The sequence below is a fragment of the Ornithodoros turicata genome, chromosome 1 (assembly GCF_037126465.1).
Source record: "Ornithodoros turicata isolate Travis chromosome 1, ASM3712646v1, whole genome shotgun sequence".
Classification (NCBI taxonomy): Eukaryota; Metazoa; Arthropoda; class Arachnida; order Ixodida; family Argasidae; genus Ornithodoros; species Ornithodoros turicata.
In genome coordinates, this window is record NC_088201.1 from 28,683,096 (window position 1) to 28,709,617 (window position 26,522).

At 44.6% G+C, this 26,522-nt stretch overlaps 1 protein-coding gene, 1 long non-coding RNA gene and 1 other non-coding gene across 4 annotated transcripts in view; all 3 read left to right on the plus strand.

Moving 5' to 3' along the window:
• The first annotated feature begins 1,448 nt into the window (after positions 1–1,448).
• On the plus strand, positions 1,449–4,917 carry LOC135397897 (uncharacterized). Of its 2 annotated transcripts, XR_010423865.1 has the most exons (3): positions 2,043–2,057; positions 2,111–2,333; positions 4,569–4,917. It is a non-coding gene; the product is annotated as an uncharacterized LOC135397897 (long non-coding RNA). The 2 variants fall into 2 exon arrangements; XR_010423859.1 differs by having other exon boundaries at positions 1,449–2,333.
• Trnaa-ggc (transfer RNA alanine (anticodon GGC)) lies at positions 3,260–3,332 on the plus strand. Its single transcript has one exon. It is a non-coding gene; the product is annotated as a tRNA-Ala (tRNA).
• Positions 4,918–9,478: 4,561 nt separating the features above from the next.
• Positions 9,479–26,522, plus strand: part of LOC135377797 (phosphoenolpyruvate carboxykinase, cytosolic [GTP]-like) — a 33,005-nt gene continuing 15,961 nt past the window's right edge. The window contains exon 1 of the mRNA XM_064610469.1: positions 9,479–9,609. Coding sequence (XP_064466539.1) covers positions 9,584–9,609 — 26 coding nt within the window. The 5' untranslated portion in view covers positions 9,479–9,583. The remainder of the gene's footprint in view (positions 9,610–26,522) is intronic.

The window sequence follows — 26,522 nt, forward strand, 5'->3', positions numbered from 1 at the left end:
CTGCTGTTGCATGCGTACATGTGTACCCATTATTGTAACGAACTACTTCAGGAATTACGAAATGGTGTTAACTCCGCGCTTTGATTTCTTTCTTTCTTTCTTTCAAGAAACATAATAAAGCTGATCGTTACAAAGAAGCAGGCTGCTTGCTGTCGTGCCCTCTTGTACCAGGATCTTCCGCTACGTCAAGGTGCACTTATTGTGCGCCGGACAAAAAAAAAGAAAGAAAAAGGAGAAGCGGGTGATCAAAATACCGCGGTTGCTCATCCCCCGGGACTATTTGGCTAAATCATTTTAAATCTCTTAAAGCAAGTACTTCTTTCAACGCAAGTACTTCAACGGCTTCAACATGCAAATGCGCTTCTCTGCCAGAGGATGTGCGATACGAACGATAGCGCACCTGTTCGTGGCCAAGCTTTCGCGGCTATGCGTTCCCGGCCACGAGGCACACATAAAGCACACATACGTGAGCATGCATTGGCAGCATTGCAAACGGCTTTATTGTATTCTTGTACTTTTTGCTTTCCACCACCATGAGATTATTTATTCATTTTTATTTTAAATGCTTCCGGCATAGAAAGCATTACGAGGAAGGTAATATATTGGAAAACAAATACATTGCTTGAAAATCTACATTCAAGTGATGCTAGCAAAGAGGAGGAACCTGAAAACCTGGAGCATACTGAAATATATTAAATGAGCGGGAAGTATTAAAATGCTCTGTTCCTTGACATAACCGACAGCTTCTGGAAGCGTTGCTTACCAAGTTTTTCCGCACACTGTTCGCAAATTTTGCTCTCGGAGTAACTGACAAGAATGACATGGCAAACTTTTTCGCCTCCAAGCCCCTCTCACCGAAGGCACTAAAACTATGAAGAAATGCGATAACAAGCGGGGCGGAGTATAACCCGAATATATATAACCGAATAAATAATTTGTCTGTATTTTGTTTGCTTATATTTTTACTGTCATTTTTGCGTCGCACATCCTGTGCGTATATAAGCTACACCGCTGCTCTATGATGATCTGTGCATAAGCTCGCTCAGATCTCGGGGCATCCATACTAAAATCTGTCGTCATCAGCCCTTTTCACTCCCTAGTCACAATACAACATTTTCACATAATCTCCCCTGCTTCATAACGTCAGCTACAATTCGACGTGAAACGTCTTACTGCCGGAAAATGGATATTTTTTGCGGCTCCGACGTTTGCGCCTTTCATCACTAAACACCCTCGAAAATAACCTAGCGCTTATTTTTTTTCTAATATCAACTTCTCAACTAATTATCGTAAGCCCTAGTTCGTGTTGTAGTATTAAAATGTCGAAAATATGCCACATAGAATTAGTTTCGCGATGCAACATCGCTCATAGAAAAGCATGGCAATCGCAGCGCAGTATCCTAGGGAGGCAGCGCCCCTTGCGGTGGGCGCCGGAAAAGCAAGTGGCCTCTTGTTTCAAGCCCGTACAGGCTCCCTCCCAACACAAAAGCGACTCTGCGAACTCTTTGGAAACGCAAACCCAGCATGTACCCTATGTAACACCGGAGAAGAAGAGGACATACAGCACATCCTGCAAACTTGCCCGGCCCTACGCGAAGACGGAGTGCCCAAGACACCAGTCCCTATCGCCATCATGTTGGGCTTCGAGGCATCACCCAGCTCCCAACCCCAGATCAACGACACGAAGAAAGTCCTCCTCAAGTGGGAAAAGGCCTCCAAAATAAAATCAAGGGCGCTCCACGAGACAGCCGGCAGACACCGTCTCGAAACCGAAACCGGCCAAACACAGCGGACGGCCATCCGAAGCCAGAGCCATCAAGTGGCGCCTCCGCAAGACGAACCCACCAGCATTGACTCAAATTCCTCGCTCCTCTTATGAGAGCTTGGAGACTCGCCTGTGACTCTTTTTATGGATGTCTGCCCTGTTGTAAAAGGGATTAGGCGAACCTGAACCTGAACCTAAACGGATTGGACGGGCGGTGCTCTTTGATCTCGGCGCCGTTGAACAGGCATTCTCAGGAGATAAACTGATGTCCTGGACCGGCAATCCAGAAGATGTGGGTTCGATCCCTACAGCTGGCTAACCTTTTCAGTGACTTTCATCTTTCAGGCATTCTCAAATATAGGAGGCTATGCCCTAACGGACGGAGCCCGCCATTGGCTTTGGCTATATGTTTGACTTACGAGCCTGGCCTGGCTAACGGCACAAGCATGGCCCCATCCGTGCCAAATACTTGTTAGCGGAAATTTTACTTTCGTGATGTTAGATATCCTTCTAGGAATGTTATCCCTTGTGATATCGCTTCTACTTCTTCTTGTACTTGTAGGAGTAGGTAAGTTTGGTTGGAAGTGGTTTGCTTGTAGGGAAGACGAACGATTTTTTGTGAGGTTTAGTCACAGTTGCCATGAGATACTAAAGGATTATAAGGCAGTCCCTTCAGATTATAACTCAGCTGTACACTACTTCCTATTTTTTAAGACTCATGTGCTCCGAACAGCCGTAAAGAACTGAAAAACTTCGCTACGTCTCGTAGTGTCTGGGATGAATGTGGGTTGAATAGTGTCTGGGCTGTTGTAGCTCCCGTCACAGCTTTGTAGGCTATGCAGCCCTTTCTCTCTCTCTCTTTTTTCATTAGTGATCATTTTTGTTGGGTTGAGGTGGTTCATACTGTTGCATTATCAAAGACAGAGAATGAAACTGTGTGCACTCTGAGTGTGTCAGGACATACCACAGTAAAATATCTTTACATTTCTTTCCCGCTTGCCTAGCCAAGTAGGAACTTGAAACCCAATGTTTTCCACTTCAAGCAGGGGAAGTTAGTTAGCAAGGAAGTTAAGCAAATTAGATTTGATTATAGCTTAGATATGTAGATTAAATTACTGATAAGCAGAGTGCTGTGGTTCTGGGTAAGTGACTATATTTACAATTTGCCACCAACTACTACTGTCGGAATACCCTGAGTATCACTCATGATCCCCAAGACATATGGCTTTGCATTTTAGAGGACAGCACCTTGAATATCATACACAGTAAACCATAGTTTCATAGCGAGCCTCCTGACAATATAGGGGAAATGAACTGCAAATGTATCAGAGTACTGCGTAAAATGTAACTAAGCAGGGAGTGCTTTTGCTTCAGGAATCCATGCGTTTATATAGAATGAAGAAGAAATTTATATACAATGAAGGAGGATGAGCGAGAGAGAGTGACTGGTTTGTCCCTTCAGATGACGCACCCTGGAAGTCGCTGAGAAGGCATGTTAGCTTGGCTCAGTTGGTAGAGCCCTGGACCGGCAATCCAGAAGATGTGGGTTCGAGTCCTACAGCTGGCTAACCTTTTCAGTGACTTTCATCTTTCATCGTTAATTTCTTAGGCATCTTGAGGCCTTGTATGTGATTGTCCCTTCTACGTTGTTCCAGCCTCAGAACATCAGTTCTCTCATTTATATAGAATCCACGAAGATTCAACAGACTGTCAGAAAGCAGTCAGCAGCTCTGGACCAAAATACAAAGTTGCCAAATGAAAATACAGAACATGAATCAGCATGCAATAGGGCAACACTAACTAATATGGGAGAGTTCCAATTTTGCATACCCAACCAATATTGACAGGTTGTATTCTGAATTTTTTACAGGAAAGCTGCACCAAGATGTTATGTACAACATGTCACCTACAATATACTTTAAAAAATATTAAGGCAGAAATTGCTGTGCAGACGATTGCATTTATAGGCTCATCGCAGGCATTCTCTGACGATGGACAGCAGAGGCCTGTGGAGACTGAAGTAGCTGACATGCTTGGCAACCAGTAGCTTGTCTATGCCCTTGACGAAGATACAATCTATAACACTTTCCGTACACGTGGGAATTTTAGCATCACTGGCTAGATGCAAATCAAAGACTTCCTTCATAAAGTCCGCGAACCAGTTGTTCTGGGGTATTGAAGTCTCCCATGACAATCATGGCCATGTTGTGTTCCGGGTCAGTCGCTATGGCGATAAATATGTGCATTGAGGCTCTGCACGTTAAGGGCCCTATATGATTATACTGGCTCGCTGCACCATTTTTTTTTACTGTGGCATGGTTGCAACCACGGTGTGACATCTGAAAGTGCACCCTCTCTCTCAGCGGTTTTGTAGCTGATCTTGAACATGTGATCTCCCAGCAGCCAATGAGTGTAGGGATTATGCTGCTTCATACCCTGTCTCACGAAAACTTGGAGAGTTCGCTCATAAATGCTATCGCATAAGATGCATACAGGATGGCATTCTTTAAGAAGTAATACTGTGGCATTCCATGAAGCTATAGGGACGATAGAACCTACAGAAAAGAGGCAATGTGAATTTGAAAGATTTGAAGATATCTGAATATTTACCATTTGAAAACAAGTACCAAAACCCAGTCCTAGGGACACTAACAAGTTCCCAACATTTCCCACAAGTACTCGATTAAAGTGCATTTTTATCACGTGTCATCTGTTTGTGTGTGGCTGTTAATTGCATTCAGTGTTATATCATTCCAAAATATTTCTTGACATTCATAAAACTGTGTGGTGATGCTTATTTCAGGATGGTACATTGTATGGAAACTGTTCCTGTCCCGTTTCAAGTTTGTTCGGGAGTTGCTGATAGCCAACAATGGTGCTACGGACGTCCAAGCAACTCCACGCTCACGAAGCCGCAGGGCCAGGGTTGACTAGCAGATACGATTACCACTGTGAGCTGCATCAAAGGACACAGTCAGTGTTTTACTCTGAGCATGTCTGTGATTTTCGTGAGCTCCTAATGGGGAGAACTTTCGAGGTGGAATATTTTCTACCGTGTGGGTGCGCCAGACAGAATTACAGAAAGCCACATGTATTTTTAAACACGATCACGCAGTAAATAAACGTGTATGTTGTACATTTTTCTTATTATATACTAAGTGTTGCCTTACTTGATGCACAAGATTTGTCTGCTCCTGGAATACTCTGTGCACATTTGAAAATGTGTTAGTTATCTTAAAGAAAGGTCTACAATAAGAGTATGAAAAGGCAAGAATTTTGAAACTCTTACAACCATGGACAGAAGTGATGTTTCCTCAAAACTAGCTGGTAGGGAGAGGTTTAATATTTTTGAGACAGCCTGTGGCAAAAAGCTGTTCTTACATGTACAAGGAAGCACTATATGTACTGCATAACACCTATGCACAGTACTGTTTTGTGTGCGCCTATGCTGAGGCTTATATTAGTATGGCATTCACAAAGTTCTGTTTTTCTCTGCAGTTTTTCTAATGTCTCTTCTGTGATCTGTCATTCTTGTTTTTGTTCTGCTGGTTTCACTGTATGTATATTGCAGGGCAGACCAGACAAGATGCTTTATAGATTACTGCATCGTAATTAACTAAATGGGTCATTCCATGCCAAACGTCCCAGAGGTCACGCTCGACCCTCGCCGATTTTGTCATAAAAATTCCTACGAATTTATTACTTGGAGAAAACCACTAAAACAAAGGTTTTAGCTGCCATTGCAAAATAGTTGTCCCTAAGTGTCTGTTTAAAGTTACGGGGTTAGCCACTGACCACCCCTGCGGTCTACGCATGTCGCTGCTAAAATTATGGAGATACCGCAACTGGTTTCATGCCGCGGTAAGGAAGAAGTGTTCGTCTTCCTATCTTATGGTCGCAAATATTCTGGCTACTCACCATGTGTGTCCTGAAGGCAGTGCGAAAAATGCTTAGAGAAGCAAAGTTTCGCATTTTTTTCTGGGCTACATCGCTATAAGTAAAGAGACAAAACTATTTTTTGAACGTTGAGATGCGAATGAGTACTACAGGCCAAAAAAGTTTCGTTGAGAGGCTAAACAAAATGATGGGAGAAAAAAAACACGCGAAGATACGACTCTGATGAAAATACGGCAACTTTAACCGTAAATAACAAAAATGGTGGAACGCAGAAAGCAGCACAGTGAAAGCTGGAAGAAAGTATCATGCCCAATTCTTTGGGAGCACAAGGAGCACAAGCCAGGAGCACAAGGAGCAAGTTTTAAAAAAGTATATTTTTTTATAGCAGAGAAAAGAATTTTTGAAGCCTGGCTCTCCGCGACTAACCCCCGTAACTTTAAACGGACACTTAGGAACAACTATTTTGTGATGGCAGCTAACACCTTTGTTTTAGAGGTCTTCTCCAAGTAATAAATTCGTATGAATTTTTACAACAAAATCAACGAGGGTCGAGTGTCACCTCTGGGAGGTTTGGCATGGAATGACCTAAATCTGCTTTTATCTTTATGGTGACATAAGTGCCATAGTGTAACCTGAAGTTTGAAAGACATTTTTACATCCAGCGGAGCTAGTGTACGTCTGATAGACCCCGAAACACCTCCTAACTTCCTCTAGCCCTAGTCATCTTGTTGAACGTCTTCCTGTCTTCTTCCTAGTCTGTACCACCCACCCCTCCTTTCTTCTCCAGATAAATTGAGTCTCTACAGCATGCTTTGTCTCCGGTGAACACTCTCTTGTCAATGCCTGCCTGTGTGTCAAATGCCTCATCACAGAGCTGTGAACGTACGTGAATGTATTCTGCGTATGATGCGATTGGAAGGTGCCAAATGTCGGTAACAAAGTCGACCCCTTAACTTTTTTATGTAGGAGCATTATGCAGGTTTCTTCAATGTGTCCTGCATTCGGCGATAGGTATCCTCCAAGCAATGGGGTACTATCTTTTTCACAGGCTATCGTTTAATGTTCCTATATCTCTTACTGAAGTGTCTGGACCATAAGGGATATTTAATGCTCATTTGGGCTGTAAAAAATGTCCCGCAATATTGCAATACCTGACCAGTGCCACACGTGTTTTTATAGACTGACATTGTTATGGCACCATATGAGTCTTTCTTGACCAGAAAATGAAATCCTCCTTTGAGACTTTTCTTCACAAGTGCATTGAATGCTGGTGTGAGGGTCCAAAAAGTTACAAGCAGCGGCAATGTGTGGCACAAATGTTTTATGGCTCTATTTCCTATGTTGCCCGAATTCTTATCTTTGTGGAACCTGCCCGCATTTGCACAATGTGCCTTGAGAGGGAACTGGGGCAGTGGAGCCACAGCTCAGGAACTGGTGAGAGCGGAGGTCCTGTGCAAGAGGGTGGCACTGCAGCTGGAGAGCGACGCACAAAGGACGACACAGCCAGAACTAAGTGAGACCCCGATCAGCTCAGATTGCCAAGCACAGACAATGGACATCACCAGAGCTACCTTATCAGCACCTACAGATTAAATGTGTTTTGTCTACTTTTGTGTTCCATGTACTTTCTCTCAGCGTGAACCCACATGTCGGCAGCGAGCCTTCACACTATGATGAGTATTGTTAAGAATGTCAGAAATAGTGCTAGTGTAATCCCACCTAATCACAAATGTGTCATCCACACAGATAAATACTCACTACCATCCCTACCTCCATCACAGCCTTATCTTCCACATATTCTGTCACCAAACTAGCAATGGTCACGGACATTGGGCTACCCATGGGGCATCCTTGAATTTGCTTGTAACAACTCATCATTTTGGCCAACTCGCCATGCATCAGGAAGCCATGATTGTCAAACTGAGCTGCCTATTTTCACCTCATAAAAAGGAAGAGCGGCCACTTCGCAAGAACCACCCCAAGACTGCGACTTTGCTCCCAGGCTCTGTAGCTACTTAAGCAGACACATTGGCCCGCTGACTTAGATCCCTTTTGGACAGAATCCTGAAATACACTTTCTCCGTTGAACCTGTCCCCTTGGAATCTGTCTGCCTCTACTATGGTCCAGGGTGTTGAGGAATCCGGCAGTTTGCAACAGCACTCTCACTCTATATACGAAAAATAGGTTGTTCACGTTGTCAGATGGTCCTTCAAAGTGTCAGCTCTATTCAACTGTTGGATAAAATTGCATATCTACCACATTGTATGACATCATCTTGTTTTCAGATGCACAAAAGTTGAGTTGGGCATCAAGAAACAGGGTGTGTGCATGTGTCAGCGCGCTATGTGCATCGAGGCTGTGGGAATGTGCACAGCTCCACGCCAGAATGATGAGATCCTCGGGTAGGCTGGAGGCTACGAACAACAGAACATTGTCGCCATCACTTTCTCCAGATTTCTGGACTGCTTGCACTTCATCATTATATTCCAGGCTTCCTCCGGACTATTGACTGCTACTGCTTCGAGTCGTGTGCCATCATTCCTGTGTCGCACTAGTCTTCCTCCCAACCTTTTGTAGCCGACCACCCTACTCAATAGCATCAGATAATCACACAGTTTAAGTGAATCTGATCTCACGATGGAATTTGGAAGAATTCAAAAACAAAAACCTTGCTGTTTTTTTGGTTTTTTTTAAGTTGTAGTGCTGGAGCACATTTTATTGCCTAAAACAAGGTTGGTGTACATATTAACTCTGAAAGATTTGTCGGGGGCTCTAAAGCATGTAGTCAAGCTACACTTACAACCCTGATGACTTGTGGATGCCACACCTTCACCTAATACGAAGAAAAGGAACACAATAAAATAAGGCAACAGTAACTCATACTTGTAAGGTTTTGCTTGCAAGGCTGTGTGCGGGGTCCAGCCTTGGCCAGCATGGTAGATAGACGATCTAGGTCAATTAAACACTATGTGACGACAGAAATTGAGGAGGGGTCAGGACATCGTGCCCCCCCCTCTAGATCCGCCCCTGGTTCAGGTGCTCTTTAGCATGTAGTGGCTGTACATTAAGGGGCCACAAAGCAAGCTACGATCCCATTGTCTGTGGCAATTCTGTGATAATTGTGAGATTGACCACGACAGGTATTTCCGCGGCAGTTTCATTTTGGAGGTGTTGGAATTCCGCACTGAGGGCTGAAACCCGTATCTGTTGACTTTTCAGGATGTTTGGCAGGTATTCGGCAAGGGCGGGAGTGCTGGGAAAATGTCTCTAGCACGAGTGGAGCAGTAGAGCGTGGAACTGTTTGGCCGCACGGGCATCTCACATTAAAACATCTTTTTAGGTTAAAAAGAGTATGTGGCCATATGTAGAAGCTTACACAACAGGAATTTATTTCACATTATCTGTGTTGGTAGCAATGGGACGCACAGAATAAAAAGCAAATGGCATTACCAGTGTCAAAAAATGCTTGATAACGAAGCATAGTGTAAAAAGGCATCGAAACGTTTGCCCACTCCGAATTTTCTTCACTCATGCCCCTTGTGCGTCCACCGCATGTCCTTCCGTGCGGCTGCCGTGAACCTCCATGCCCATGCCGCCAACCTCTAAGGCTCTAACCTCGCAAATGCGTGACGAGATGTGGAGATGTATTCGTATGCAAGGTGTCGATGCAAGAAGCGAAATACAAAACGCCCATACCAGCTTCTAGCCAGTTGTGAACCGGCTGTAGCAGCTTATCGCAAGGCAAACGGAAAGACGTAGTGGAAGCAGTGGAAGGAAGGGTGGAAAAAGCCAAGCGCGATCCCTACCGCTAGGTGCTTTTGTGCGAAGCCCGCCCCTTTCTATGCGACTCGCACATAGTATCAGTAACCGGCACTTCGCACGTGACTGGTCAAGGGGTTGACGTTGGACACACGGTAGCCATGAAAATCATCACGTTACTACCACGGTAAGTCGGTTTCACGAATCCTTCGCATCCTACCGTAGGAGTCGTCAGCTCGCGTTGGTGTCATCTGAACGGATGGGAAGACCTCAAATTCCTCTAGCAGACGAACACCTGTTTTTCAGTTGTGCTATCTGTCATGTCCACGTTGCACAAAAACGACAGAACACATTGTCTCGAAGCACTAATGGTTTAGATGTCACTTCGTCTCCCGATCATCGTCTTCGTGGTGATGACCTTGAACGTTACATAAGCGGGTTCATTTTATCGCATGACGATTTGTGTGATGGTCAGACGGGGAGGGGGGTTCTGGAATGTGGATGGCCTTCCGGGTGGCAGTGCATCAATTATAAGGCTGTCTAGTGTGCTACGCGTTGACCCTACCATTGTAATATGTTATCCATCGCATGTTCACAAATATCCGCACGATCTACTTTGGACTTCTATGTCTCCATACCACAATGCATGTAGAAGAGAAAACATGCGTGGCACACATTTATTCACCGTGTATATGAAGCAATTTTGATTTAGGTCGTTCCATTGATCAGGAAATTTGTGGTTGGTATCAGACAATGTTGTAAGCAATTAAAATCGCTAAAAACTCCAGTGCAGGGCAACACTTAAAAAGACAGCACAAGACACAGCACTGATCTCTAGCGCTTACAGTACTAATAATATGCCAAACAAAAATTGGAGGTTTTGTCTGACAAGGCTACTTCTAATGATATGTGCTGCCGCAATGGTTGCATTATGCCCTAGGAGGTTCTTTAAAATGACTGTAGCGCATGGTCTTTACAGGTTTGTGGGGCACATTCGTCTTATCAGTTTGTACCATGTCACAAGATAACTGACTGCTGAGTTTGACCCTGTTAGGAGCCACCCTGCCATCCTTAGTGTCTTTGGGTCGGTCGGAACTCAGCTTACAGTACACGTACTATGTTATTTGTGCGATAAATTTCTTAAAGCGGAGGAATAGCTAAATCGACAATAGCACAGTGTCGTAAGTTCATGCTGTAAGTCCAGCATGGTGCAGTTAGATGAAGGTTATTGTCTCATTGACATCTCATTTCTCTTATCTCAAGCTATTTAGTGCCATCCAGGCAATAACTGTCTGCTTCTCCCCTTCATAAAGGTCCCACATGATGTACTGCAAGTGCAAAGGATTGTCAGTGCAATGTTGGCAATTGTCAGTGCAATTCATAACACCAATTAGATTAATGACTAAGTGCCCATCCTCTGTCATGCACTTGCACTACATTGTATTGCTCAGACATATATGAGAAAATACTTTTACTTAAAAAGCTGTCATGACAAGTATCCAATCAATCCCCACTTTGTATCGCTCGCATTATTACCAGTGCTGGATGGCTATGGTCTGTTTCCTAGAGTCATTGCATATTCTGTACATTATGCAGTGACCCTGTGTTTCCATGTGAGTTAGAGGTGACTATCCTCTGAGGCAGACATTCAAGCCAGTGGTAAAACCACAAAGGGACATTTGCTAAGTAGCATCATAAAATGTACAGAGCACAAATAGATAAGGAAAGTTACTGCAAAGGGATGACTAAATGTCGGAAACAGTCTTGGGTAGTGACCAAGTTACAAAAAACTTGTAACTGTAACTAGTTACTTTTCTATAAAAGTAATTTGTAGCTGTTACTAGTTACCGCTTTTGGCTAAAGTAACTGCAAAATGTAACTAAGTTACTCGGGTGTTGCAATATTTTTCACACATCAGATCTCTAGCATCATTTTGTCGACGATTCAAACACCCTGCCTTTTTTCCCAACCAGGCATTCCATGATGGCAATTGATGTTCTGAGGCTGGAACACAGAATAAGGGACAACAACACAGAAAGCCTCAAGTGCCTAAGAACAATGAAAGAAGGAAGTCCCTGAAAACATTAGCCAGCTGTAGGACTCGAACCCACATCTTCTGGATTACCGGTAATCCAGAATGTGGGTTCGAGTCCTACAGTTGGCTAACCTTTTCAGTGACTTTCGTCTTTCAGGCATTCCATGAATTTTGTCATCTCATACACAGCCAGGATGGCCTTAGACTGGCCGATCGGAAATCCTCTGTTTATTAAAAAGAATTAAAAACCTCCAGTGCCGGGTAGGACAAGGACAGAGAATAAAACTGACAAGGACCGGCACTTTTATTCTCTGTCCTTGTCCTACCCAGCACTGGGGTTTTTTAATTCTTTTTAATTGAAACATGTACCAACCAGCCCAAATACTCCCTGTGTTTATAACACAGTATAACTATGATCAGACAGTATACGTGCTAAAACAAAATCTCTTTAGAGTTAATTTTTTACTAGTTACTCAGTTGCTATTTTTGCAGGCTAACCGTAACTGTAGTGACTTCTTTTTTTTTTTTGTAACTTACGCATGACTGGTCGGAAATTGGGCAAGAGACCCACATTGTGCCGCATTTCTCCACATGTGCGCGCACAATTTTTGTCACTATCGCCAGTGTCTGAGTGAATGAATAATTTGTATAAGGCATGTGCGTTGATGTGTCACTCGCAAAAGAAAAAGGCTGGCAATGACAGCAGTTCTCAGTGAATAACAATCAACAATGTAGCAGTAGAAGGAGGCTAGGCAACAATGACTTGCCTACAAAGCACATCCCAAGGGATCCAAAGTTGCAAGAACCTACGTATTTCACTCCTTTGGGAATCCAAACATGTTCCCCAGCACACTTTACTTGTATGAATGTCCTTTAAAGAATTCTTCTGGTCATTTTAATGCCTAAGAGTGAAGGTCGTGAATAAGAAATGTCAGTATAGACTACAAAGACTAGTGTGTGTGTATAGCTAAACTGAAAATGAAGTATAACTCACAATGCCAGTGGGGAAGGGCACATCTAGTTTCCAGGTATGCTATTGGCAAAAAAAAATGCTCAGCCTAAGCACCGTTGTGAAAACATGGTAAAAAAATACTGGAACTCTTCACCTGACTCGTGACGATGCCTTCAAATTCACGTATTGGTCTTGGAACCTATTAAGTGCCAATACAACACAGAAATGCATAGCAATATGATTGCTGATTTTGGATACTGTACTGCTTGTATCACATTCAGTTCTGCCAGTGATGGTTCTCTCAGTCCTTATGAGTTTTTATTTCATGATTTTCATTGTTGAGGCATGAAGTCAACCAACATTTTCTTGGAACTGCCAAGGAAGAAATGTGTTTTCAAACATAAATAGCACGAGGTATTATTAAGGAGTAGTGAAGTGATCTGTCTAAGTCAAAAGTGGGGCCCATCGATATACAAGTTGGCAAAATTGCACTTCAAATTTTCGAGGAAAAGAAGCACTGCATTCCTACACGACAGCATGGACCCAAATGGATGTCCTTTGAAAGATGAACAGTGGTTAAAGTCTCTACTAACTATTGCCAAAGTGACGTTACTGCAGCTGGTTCAAGGCTGCTGGGAACCATTTTCGTATTGAGCTAGAGGATGCTTTTCAAATCACTTTTATTCACAAATATCTCGAGGGAAATATGCAGTAGACATCACTGACACTTGTTTGCTTATGTGCACACAGTTTCGGGATGTCTGTGCAAAGCCTAACTTTTGTGACTGAGGGATGCACTCATTTTTCCACCCTTCATAATAGCCACAATAATAATCTTTCTAGTATGTTTACAATGTGGACACAATTGAATGAGTGCCTCAACATTGTGCACTTTGTAGCTGATCAACTAATGTTAAGTCATGCAGGCTGTAAGGGAGCACAGAATGAAATTTTGCTTAGTATAGTTGAGGGTATGATTAGCCCCACTAATAAGGTACCCAGTACCTGGTTTGAAGGAACTAGCATTAGTTAGAAGTGTACCTAAGTATGTACTTGATTTTACGGACCTTTGACGAATACTGCTGAGAAAATATGCATACCAATTAACTTGATAATACCATTGTCATGTACCTGCATTTGTTCGCAGTTCAGTAGACCACTGTTGACACAACTAATTCTGCAAATCAGGGTGTTGTGTGTACATCCTAGCATTTTTAACAATTGATGGAATTACACAAAACAATGTCGTTTATTTCAAGCATAAATCTTGCACATTTTCAACTTGCATAAATATGCCACCAACATTATCACTTAATGTTCATGCTATTATATTGCCTGACCCAGAAACAAAACATTCCTACTTCTCTAGAATCACGCAGTTTGGACGTAATGGAACACTTGACCACCTACGGAAGTTGGACGTTTTTCCAGTTGGACTCGCAGATATTCGCGTGACCGAGCTATTTACAAGTAGAGTGCGGTTCATAGACGGAGAAATCCTACCACCCAGTGGCGTAGCCAGGGTAGGGGGTCTGGAGGGTTCAAACCCTCCCAGAAACCGTACCTTTGGTAGAGAGTTTGCGCTTTTGGGAAAGGGAAACGAGGGTGAAATCCTCCTCCCCCATGTAAGGTTCCCATAGAACCCCTCCCGAAATATTTTTTCTGGCTACGCTACTGCTACCACCGACTGTGCTGTCTGAGGTTTTCGATAGAATGGCGTAGATGCAGGCTAGCTGGTGGATAAACTCCATCATAAACTCTATAGGCCGCTCAGGCTTGCCTATCACTGAGGTCTTCCGAAGACTTTCCAGACGAATGTCGGCACAGTTCCCCCAGAAGTCTGCCCAGGACGCGTGCCAACCCCCCTTGTCCCCCACCCCTTCCTGCTGTCCCCTCTCCACCTGTCCACATCTGTACGCCGCTCATAGCCACCGTTGCTTCGCGGTGCTAACACGGCAGAAAAAAAAAAACAAAAAAAAACACAGTTCATTCACCGTCTTTTCTACTTCTTTTGAGCACTCTCCCCATAATACCACCCTCGCTCATGATCATAGTTATCTCGTCAGGGAACCACATCGGACGGATCAGTGTCCCGCGAAAGCTGCCATCTGGAACAGCTGCAAAAAAGAGACATCTGAATAATGTGCATAGCCCTTGTGGAGTGGTGCGCGGTTTCTCTCGATTTCAATTCGCTCGTGGCGATTCCCTCGGCAGAAGACAACTGGTTCATTTTCACCGCTCCCAATTTACCCATCCTGTTTCCCCCGCCTTAGTGGAGTGACAGTAGAATTATGACAGTGAATTATGACAGGAGAATGACCATTTGGAAGGTGAACCCCCTTCCTTCCACCCTTTTTTTTTTAGGTTAGGTTGGATTTAGGTTGGAGCTGATGCAGGCGCGAAGAAATAGCCGCACTGGGGATAGGTTAGGACCTGCTTACTACTTTCAGCTACCCTATTCGGTTTCTTCTTCTTCTTTTTTTTTTTTTTCGGAATTAGCGCAGGCGACATGAGAGCGGGTGAATCGTGCTACACCGCCTCTGTAGCAGTTCTTACGATTGAAGCACGGTAAGGACTTTGCTTCATGGGCATCTCTGGGGTACATAACATACATACTGTAAGTTCTCTTGAAATGTTCTGCCGGTATTCTAAGCTTTCCACAATATCGATGACAATCTACTTCAACTTGAAGGAATGGTTGTGACCTCGAGCTCAATGGCTGAAAAGCAAATCAAAAGAGCCAGCCCTAACACATCAGAGAATGGCGCGTTTTGTCTAAACCATCCGCATAACAGCAAAGTGATTTTGTGGCTCTGAAACTTCCGAAAGAGGGGAAATCTGGAGTATCTGATGTTCCCGGACGTGCGGGTCTTTTCAGATTACCCGGTTATCTTCCGTGAGGGTCAGTCTACAGAAAGAGCTAAAGCAGTCTTCTAGAAACTATTGACAAGAGTATCGTTTCCAATCTGAAGAGATTAGAACTACGGCCTTTTTGCACCAAACTGATCCCCACCACAAGAACCAGCACATCTGATCTGATATAAAGTTGATCAGCATGAGTTTAGGAATGTAAAATTGTATTCCGGCGGGTTCAAATGGATTTATATTTATGTACATTTGCCATCTTGTCATTGCACATTGTTCGTGCGCCACTTTACTTTACTTTACACGCTACTTTACTTTCTGAACACCGGGAGCGCGCTCCTTCAAAATAATCCACAATGCGTCAAGGACTGGATTCCTTCTTTCTTTCTTTTTCCTTACATGACTGCAGTGCGCAGGTGCCACGGCAACAATATTCAGTATACAATATTCAACCAACAGCTGATTATCATTCTGGTTGAGAAAGAATGCTAAGAATCCGGGGGCTTCCAGGCTCTTCACGCGTCGATAAAAGAGATAGGGCGCAGACTAACTGGTGCATGATGATGAAGGAACGAATAACCGAGAGACACGGGACACGTCATTCTTCAATGCCAGTGACGTCACTGCATGCTTTGGCTCACGATGTGAACGTCGTCATGATCGCAGTAAGGGCATCACCAAGCATATGACGTAACTCACTTCGCGCCACGACAGGGCGTTTCGAAAGGAGTGCCCGATAGCAGCAACGAGCCAAAATCTATGGCCCTTATCTCCGCCCTTCAGAGATAAGAGCGCTCCCAGACGAAGGCCGACCTTGATTGTGCCCGGGAGATTCGCTGGACGTTGCTAGGCGCATTTCCGTCGGGTAGCATCTCCTTCCGGCTGGGGATTCGTTGTGCTCAAACCACGGCACTCTCTTGTCTCGCCATACGAAGGCGGTGTCCAGATAATGAGAGGATAGAGAGGTAGCAAGCGAGCTGGTGGTATAGATTCATAACTTAAAAACCCGAGACTAGGGGACAAAAAGACCTTGTTGAGACCTTGTCTGTGTTTGTCGTTTTTTGTCCCCTAGTCTCGGGTTTTTAAGTTATGGAAAGAGATAATGTTCGCTTTCCAGGCCTCCTTGCCTGATCGCCATCTGACGGTGCGCAAGCTGCCGCACATGCGCACAGCTGCATAGCTGCACGGTGCGCATAGCTGCCGAGGCCAAGAGCAGAAGACATTCGCTTGCAACGCCGGGAAAGGCATATGTAACCTTTGGCGGTCCTGTCAGTCCTACTGCGCGCCGAGAGGTGGCGATCAGGCGAGGGGGCCTGGAAAGCGAACATTATCTGGACGCTCCGCTGGCGGGGTGTCATCACCTCTTATCTTACACCGTTGCTCAAACTGTGCTATTGGACATGATGGGATTTACTGGGAATTGCTTTCATCATGCTATTGGAGTGTGATTTCGCACGTATGGTCCCATGACATGTCCGTCACGCTCAATTTTCAAATATGGTCAGGCGTATCGTTATGCCTCTTGATGCTCAGGTGATCAGTCTGACACTATGCAACTGAGGGCTTTCTTCCCGATATCGCATTCGTGCAAGTAGGGAAGTCTGTGTGGTGCTTTCCTCGAGTCTGGCCCGAAAAAGGTGTCTCTGGAGATTTGCTCTCGAGTTTGCACCCTTTCTAATGTATACAATAGTTTAGGGAAACCACGTGACCGAGTGTCTGTCCACTCACAAGGCAGCAATAAAGGGTTATTCGTTGGCCGGCATGGGCCCGCAGGAGAAACCCCGTGCGCTTCACCCGGGCAACATTTTTGCCCACTTATTTGGGAGAGGGACCAATGAGGTTGCTCTACGGGCAACAGGCGGAAGAGGGAAAACGGGGAGGCAGCTTACCTACTTGCACAGCGTAGAACTCGTAAAAGAGCTCACATAAAAAAGGTGGAAACTACGATCGAATACAATCCAATAAAGTTGTCATTTGTCACCTATGGTCTATAGAATAAATACATAGCGGATATAAGCGCATGAAAGTGTTCCAGGCTCTTTTCATGTTTCAGAGTTCGTCTACAACTTGACTCAAAACAGTCGTGACATTTACAACATGCACGCACTGTATAGTGCACGCGAGAGCATCGAGGGAAAATGTGCTTTTTTTACGGGTCGTACTTGGAAATGCTTTTCGAGAACGTGCTTACCGTTGAAATGACACCAAAGATATTTGGCAAATTCCGCTCTCCTTTTTCGTGCAGCACAGTGTAGTTTACCGGTGTGGGTTGAGTGTAGAAACGAACAAAGAGCGAACGAGCTGAGGACCAGTGTAACACGCACACTCAAGCCAGTGGAAGATTTTCTGTACTACAAGGGCCGTTCAAGGTTAACCGACACTTTTATTTCTTTAAATATACGATGGATAATTCGGAAAGCATCAAACTACGTCAGTTTTTTAAAGTATTCACCGTGCGCATCTAGACACCGCTGCCATCGCTGCGGCAAGTCTTTGATGCCTTTGGCGTAAAGAAGTGGGGTGCTGTCGTAGCCACTGCAGGACATCTTTCTGGAGGGCTTCATCTGTGTGGAACATCTTTCCTCCAAATGATAATCGCTTGGGGCTAAATCTGGGATGTAAGGAGCATGGTGCAAAACCTCCCAGCGCATTTCGGCCAGAGTTGCTACTGTCAAATTCGCTGTGTGAGGCCAGGCATTGTCACGAAGAAGCCTTCTGGACAACATCCCAGGCCATTGCTTTATCACGCCACCCTTTATCAGCGTGTAATAGTACTGGGTATTAATCGTGACCCCTTGAAAAAGTCCACATGGATGCAGCGGATGGCTGCATTTTGCATTTCTTTGGCGGGGGGGGGGGGGCTTATAGTGCCATTCCATGCTGCTGCTTTTTGTCTCTGGGGTGAAATGATGCATGCACGTTTCATCACATGTGACGATTAATTGCAAAAATTGGTCCCCCTCGGACTGAAACACGTTCAGTAGCTGCTCAGAGACTGCCATGCGCGCTCCCTTCTGGTCACAAGTGAGGTGTCGGGGAACCCATCTTGCACAAACTTTGCGGAACAGTAAGTGCTCATGAATGATTGTCTCCACACTGCCAACACTAATATTACGCTGGACTGCAATGTCCCGAACTGTTACTGGCCGGTTCTCGAGGATGGCTCGCTCAACGCCTGCGATGTTCACTGACGTGACTGCAGTCGGACGAACGTGTCCCATGTGGTTCATTCGCCACCATATCCCGTACGTCCTTCGCCAAACTGTCTGCATCATTCGTACTCTCTTTCCTTGGACATCGTTTGTTCTCCATACTGTGCCTGTAGTCTTTGCAAAATCTCAGCTGGTTTGGCGTTCTCAGCTACATACACACTGCTCGCCGCCATGATAGCTGCCGGTGCTGCACCTGCCGCTGACCCGAGAAGTATTGCAGTTTGTCCTCCGAGAGTTTTATTCGCTTACATTTGCTCACTGATTTTTCTCGAGCGAAAGTATCGGTCAACCTTGAACGACCCTTGTGCAATGACCAGTGGAGTTCGCCACGCTGTTACCAGAGTCAAGAGTGATGGCTTGGGCTTGTTGGTTCAAATTCGTAATCAAAACTGTAAAATTTATGTGCAACGGACGATTTAGATAAGACGAAGGACGAGACACAAGGACGACCACACGACACAGCACTGATTTCCCAAGAATTTTCTTTTTAATGTGAATAAGAGTACCTAGGAATTGGACTTTATCGTCGTTAGAAACTTTCGTGACGACAGCATACCCAGAGATATTCATATTTAAATAAAAACGCATAGTTTTTGTAGAGAGTTAGTGCTATGTCGTCTTCCTGTCTCGTCCTCTGCACTGAACTTGTTATAAATTATGTTACCAAGTGAAGCGTGCTCCTGTTTTTCAATCATGCCTTTGTACATCCTTTTATGGTATACGAGTTGGTGGAGATTCTGTTTGAACTTATGCGAGTAGGCAACAAAATACGCAATAACCTCAGTCGATAAGAGTTGTGCTGAGTGCGGGAATGTAACATGCTCTTCTGCTCAACCATACAAACGTTGGGGATAGCCTGCAGAGGTATGGGCGCCCAGGAACAGTCCGATAAAATAATGTCAACTCTGCTCATTCTAAAACCCATTCAAGACAAGATGAACGGGCTGATTGCAGTGATGGAGACATAGAAACAGACTATGAAATGGAAAAGAGAAAATATTTTCATGCAGACGTAAGCAACAACCTATTTTTCCTATCTGCACAGCACTATCAGTTTATTTGGCAGTGTCAGGCAGTGTCAGTGCGTCAGAAGGAAGGAATGCAAGATACCCGATATCTTTCAGATAAAGTAACTGCGCAGTAAGTCTTTCTTCTTTGTTGCTAATGGGTGGGACGATACCATAGAGATCAAAGCATGGGGCTCCACTATAGAATGAGTTGTCATTGTTACTAGTGCTTCCAGAAACCAATATAATAGAAACATCGCTACTTTATATTGCCCAATTCGAAAATTTTACCGGAAATAGACTCAACTACTGTACAAAAAAAAAGAAAAAAAAAGGGGGGAATAACTTCAGGCCTTCTGGGAACGCATTGGGTATTCATTGCCTTGCCATAACCAATGGTCCCTTTCATGACTAAATACGCGTAAATTTATGCTAGGAAGTAACTTTCAGAGATGGAAATCACAATCACAAGATGGCAGTCACAAGAAGGAGACAGAGGAGGCGCCGGTGTGGGAAGTAACTATATGGGGGTGGGGGGTATGATCGAAGAAAGGCCAGTGAGGTAGCTCTATAAATGTCGCAGACGGAGTACGACAAAATCTCCACGTTCCTCGGGACAAATGTATCGTCACCGTCTTTCATGACTCAAAAATTCTTACAACCTGGGGAATAGCCTTAGATAAGATAGCCTAGAACCCAGCAGTTAGGCCAAGTTTCAACCAATACTGACCTCCCTCTGCCACCTCCCCGTTGCCCTACTTTTACCCTTCGCCCCACCAGTTCGTGAGCCTCACCAAAGGTTCATCGGCGCTCTATTGCTAGGTCAGTCATCCCAAGAGAAGGGGGGGGGGGGGTTGATTGGGTTTTGGTTAGGTTCTCACGAGTAGCAGAATTTTTGCTTGTTTCTTTTTGTAAAAACTTAGAAATCTAAACGTGAGATTCAATAATGCCCTATACTGCGCACACTGGAGGAAGGCGCAAAAAGTAGTAACAAAAGGGGCCAGCCAACAGTAGAATTGACATTTTTGGAATTCTCTCTCTCTCTGTATAGTTTACACGCATGATCGTGTATCAGAACACATAACATTTTCCCCGGATGTTCTCTCGTTTACAACAGCCGCATCTCCCAAAGCAGCACAATGTACTGAAAGTCGAGTGCAATAGGGGTGGACGGTATGTGCCTTATCAATGAACTTTAGTTTCAGGAGTCTGTTCAATGCCTTCCACCTACCCGTCCACCCCTATTGCACCCGACTTTCAGTACATTGTGCTGCTTGGGTCCACTTCTGGATTGAGGACTTTGCGCTTCATCTTGCGCGATGGGGGTGGCGTTCGTATTTCATTTTCTGATTGATCGCTCAACCAGATTCCAGTGATAGCAGCTATGTGAGTCTTATTTCTAAAGTTCGTCTAGGTTCGTTAACTTTGTTTGCAATACTCGTGTCATTCGCACGGATAATTCTGCTGAAGAACTGGCTGTCATTTATCTTACTTTTTGGTTCTTTGCATCGGCCAACGCATTGCTAATCAGTAGGTTGTTTTTCATAAAAGTAATCTTGTTTCCGTTTCATTGAACGTCCTAAAGAATAAACACAACAGAAGTAGGCAGGCTATAGCTGGTGTTGGCTTGACTACGGTAACATTGCTGCGAAAAGGACGGAACCCGAGACAAGGAAGAAACACAACATATAGAAAATATCAAAACGGAAACGGTTCCTCGTAGTACATTACATACGGAAGTACGCAAACTTCTTGTGAGTCTTCTTGTGAGTCTTGTGTGTCCTCCTTGTCCCGTGTTTTCGTTTCCCTCAAACTCAGACAATGTTACTGTCGTCCCAAAGAAGTTTGCGCACTTCCGTATGTAATGTACTACGAGGAGCCATTTCCTATGGACGTCTCAGTAAAGATTTTCTGCTTTTCACTCCAGCCTTGCAAATGTGAGATTTCTGATCCATTCGAACATCCATGCTGTGGGTGTGAATGTGATTCGCATTTTATCTAGTAATGCACATATGCAGCTGACGGGAACGTCCGGGCGTATGTTGCTGTGTTGGCTGTGACAGTATTTTTCACCTTAGCTTGTGCACGGGTAATCGTTCTAGCGTAGATGTACGCAATTTAGCTTGGTGTGTACAATGGGCTGTTAATCAAACAGTGCTTTTATGAACGACGTTCTGCGAGCTTGCTGTGCAGTGCTGCGCAATTCAGCGCTTTCCGATGGCTTGGAACACTGGAGACAGTGGCCAGATCCAGTCGCGGGCAGCATGATTGACTTCATCATGGAGGGCGGCAGGACAGTCTGCCTTCCCGAATGACGTATTGAAAAAATGAGAAACGCGTTCGACAAATTTGTGGTATTCTTCACGTACGAATATGTCGGTGTTCAGGAGCTTGAATGCAATAGTGTGCTTGAAAATCCTTGTCTGATTGCTAATCCTTTTTTCTTTCTTTCTTTTTTTTTATAGGGAAGCTTTTTTTTTATTTGGTGGGCAAAGGATATCGGGTCGCAGAATAGTTGAATGCGGACCTAGCCTATCGCCGGGGGAATCGTACGCCCATTACAGTATTTACAGCATCGTGGCGTTTCTGGAGTATCGCCACAATGTCCTTATTGGAACTACGCACAATCTGATAGTATATCTTTTCAGGACGCACTTGCGTTTCTCAATTGGGTCTTGCGTTTCATGCGCAGTGTCTCCCTTGTACGTATTCTCGCTCCCATTTTCTTCACTCCCGCATTTCGGTTTCCGTTTCTGATACCAGCATTTGAACAGCATGGCGTAGATGTGGACAACAAAAGCCTCAGTCTGGGTGCAGACAGAAGGACCTTTTGAATTTCGTTTCCTTTGCGTTTTCTCTGATGGGGTTGCGAGTGGACACCCTTTTCAGCTCCGTAGTTCCTGCCCTAAGCGCTGCTTTAGTACAAAAAGCGTGCGCGTACACCACGCGAGTAATTTGGCTTCGGTGAAATAGTGCACCTTCCGCGATTGAAAATCTCCAGATGCGGTATCTGCATCCTGTACGCTGCTCAACTCTACATGTGCGCAACGAGACCTCCTTCCAGGGGCGCATCCACAGACAAACACGACCAAAACAGTGATGCCAAGGTCAAAGGAAAGGGTCGTTGCGTTGACGCTCCTCCTCGTGCTGCTCATGGAGACATCTCTTGTTTGCGTCAGATTGATGGAGACTGGGACAGCGAGATATCATGTTATGCTTTCTTTTTGTATGGCGTGGTATTCAAAGAATACATTACAGGGGATAGAGGTCCTTAGAAAAAGGAAAAGAACACACGTCAGTAATAGCAGTTACCCGAATTAAATACCACGCAGTCGATCAGTTTCTGGTAATGGAGGAAGGCGGCGTACGTGTCCGTTTCTGTTACACGCTCACAATTTCCGTTAGCATTACCGTTCTGTTTTCTGTATGTGTGAATCTGTGCGACGGCCCCTTGTCTTCAGTTTGTTTGTTACCAAGGTATACGCTTCATCGACAATGGCCCGTTTCTTCGGCCCCTGAAGCAGGCGACTTTCTCAAGCTTGCCATGTACATCGTTTAGCAAATATCCTATTGATCTTCAGTGCTGGAATCAAGGGAGTAATCTTGGCGCTTAATTACATACTACACACCACATAAAGTCTTCGCCGTTTACACTGATTCCCTCCACTGTCTGCTATCTGTAACTTACGAAAACCAAAGAATCTTCTTATGCTGAGGGCACAATCCTCAACGAACAGAATAATAAACAAAACTCTTTGATTACCCTTTTGCTGGGCACCCAGCTATGTGGGGACACCCGGCAACAAACTCGCAGACACCGCGGCTGCAACTGCGCACTCCTCAAGGATATAACCACGTTAAGTGGATCGTGGATACAACACCCTTTGGTATTTCTACTCGGGACCTCAGATTGGCCCTGAGGAGGACAACCAATCAGAAATGGTGGACCTTTGGAATACAGAAACAAGGAATAAACTACGACTGATGAAAAGTAGTATAGGGACTCCTATGCGAAAATTTAAAAGTCACATACACGAAGGTTCGGTTACATTTCGGTACAGGACCTTTCGGTACACGGACCTTTCGGTACACGGACCTTTCGGTAAATGGACATTTCGGTACACGGCCACACCGCTGGAAGGTGGTCTTCGGCTTCTTAGTCATAAAACGATGGCTGTTTCTTTTTTTTTTTTTTTTCGAGTACCTAAAATTGCGAGTACCTAGACTATGCATTAATCATGCAATGCGTTGTTTCAGTATGTCATCCAAGGGAAATACTCGAAGCGTCCCATGCACGATACATGTCTTTAGATGATCGCCGCGAAAAGTATAATTTCCAGGCATTGCTTCTGCAGGGAGTGGCAGCCATAAGGCCGAAAAATCGAATCCCCGAACAAACCGAAAGTCAAAATTCAAGGCTAAAGTTAGGTTAAATTTTCCTTATATGGTTAGTTCAAAAAGAATGTTTACAGTTTACACGCGCTTGGACGGACATTATGTTGAAATCTTGTGCGAAAAAATTGAACAATGTCTCTTCGGCCTTCAGATAGGTCGGTGTTTTGATTTTTCGGCCCTTCGTCTGTTGGCCGTTTAAACTTTTGGCCTTTCGTGTTTTGACCTTTTGATGGGTCTCCCTCTGCAGGACACATAAGGGCTCAAGAATGGTAGTAAATGTGGTGACGGTGACATAGATGTTCCCCTAAAATTGCCTGTATCTGCATGCTGCAATGATCGCAAATTAGCCTTTCTGCAGTGCCTTACGGGTGGCAACCAGAAGGGCGTAGGAAAGAATGACCCCGGAGAAAACGTTCCCGGAAAAAAGTGCCCCCGGTATAGCAGGCGGGCATTTTTATCTGGCTTATTTTGTCCTACTCTCTTTTACAGAAGACATCCCAGATGCCCGTTGTTAATGTAGGTCGTCAAAAATGTTATGTTCGTAAAAAAGGAAATGAAGAGGTTGCCGGACGTTTCAGCAAACGTATTTTCGTTGAAAGCCGTTAAAAAAAGAAAGAAGAAAGAAAGGTCATGGTAATTTTAATTTACAGTGAACAACGCACGGACAACGAACTGATGTTTTCGTACGTGCAAAACCTTGTAATGCCCTTCCTTATACAAAGTTTTTTAATTAAAAATCTATAAGAGTCCCAGATATGCCGTTTGGGTGACAATAGCTGGCAAAGAATATCTGCCGTCCCAGAGATGTTAGAAGTGAAAACAGAACGTCTGTAGCTCATACATTTTTAATAAAAAAATCTGTATTGAGAACAAAACACGTTGTCATAACCAATAAGCCGAAGACCATATTCCAGCGGTATGGCCGTGTACCGAAATTTCCTTGTACCGAAACGTCCGTGTACCGAAACGTCAGTGTACCGAGGGGTCCGTGTACCGAAATGTCCGTACCGAAAGGTCCGTATCCCAGGTTTGGCATATGAGGTCTGTCTGAAAACGGAAATGAGAATTTTTTTTTACCCTCACAAGGAGAGCTGCTTGAGGAAAGTGGGGGTCGAGGTAGACGAGAGGGACCTCAAAGTATACTCCTCAGTTGAGCCCGAGCCTTCCGAACGGTCTGTGCGTTATGTTACAGAAGCGCACTCTTGTTTTTCAGCCTCGTCACACACGAAAAGTGCAGCGTTTCTGCGTGAAACTTTGAAAAAACCTTCAGAAACGTTAGAAATGTTGAAAACAGCGTATGGGGAAGCTGCTTTGTCGTCAACCGAAGTTTCCAGATGGCACAAGGCCTTCAAAGGTGGAAGGGAAGTCGTTGAAGATGAACAGCGTTCCATGCGGCCTTCCTTCAAAGTCGAGAACTGATGAAAATGTGGCCGTTGTCAAAGCTGCTCTGGATCGTGGACGACGTTTAAATGCCAGGCTACTTTCCGATGAGGTATCTACAGGTCCTCGTGCGTTTAAGAACGGTTTTGGGAGTGTGCCCTGGCATTGCCACTACGTTGGTCCTCCACAACGACAATGCGCCGAGTCACGCGTCATTGGATGTGACAGAATTTTTGGCACGGAAAAACTTCCCTACCTACCCCAGAGCCCTGACTTGGCGTCATGCGACTTTTTTACCCAAAATAAAAAAGCACCTCAAAGCGCACCAGTTTGGCACCATTGAAAACGGAAGATGGAAGAAGGAAGTCAACTGCGACAAGAACGGCATCTTCGCTGGAATCACTGTGTGTTCAGTCCCACATGGGACTTACCTTTGAAGGCGATACAGTCTTATTGTATGTTTAATTTTTGTTTTACCGGGACGGGCCTCGTACGCATCTGACATAGTTTCTTACTTCGCGCAGAGGAACCACACTCTAAGGGGGGGGGGGGGTAATTTTATTCCGTTTGGGGCTAAATGCATTGCCACAAAAATTAGTCCCTTTAGGAATAAATGCACTGGACTAAATGAATCTCACTGAGTGGGGACTGCATTTCACGCTCTGTTCTAACAGTTCTAGGTGCATAATTCGTGTACACGAATGAAAATATTTCGCATTAAACCAACAATGGTATGTCGAGTGATATAAATTCTTGCAACATGCATAGGGCACAATTTCGCCCAAAAGAACCGCCAACTATTTCTTCCTCTGCGCGGATGGAAAATTGCTAAGTTATATATCCTTATTCCATCAAATTCGCGAACAGCATATATTTACGTAGACTATTGCATTCGGAAGACCATTTGCGAAGTTCAGTGACTATTTGCAGTCCTGAGGAGTACATTTCGGGGTTAGGGGACTAAAATGGAGAGTAATTGCAGTCTAGGGTACTAGAGGCTGCAATTACTCCACATTGATGTACTCCTTTTTCTTTTTCATTTTGTACACGCTGCAAGGTGCGCCTCTCTGTCCTACACATCCTCATCACTTGTCTCTCATATGAACCCGATCGCCGTCGTCACTTTCATGAGTTTCGATCACAGTTGTCTCCCGACGTAAAGCCACGAATTATTATCATTCGAGTTTCACCAATATCATATACCAGTATTGCTAGGTGATGACCCCATTTTATCCTCTGGTAGAATTTCAAACT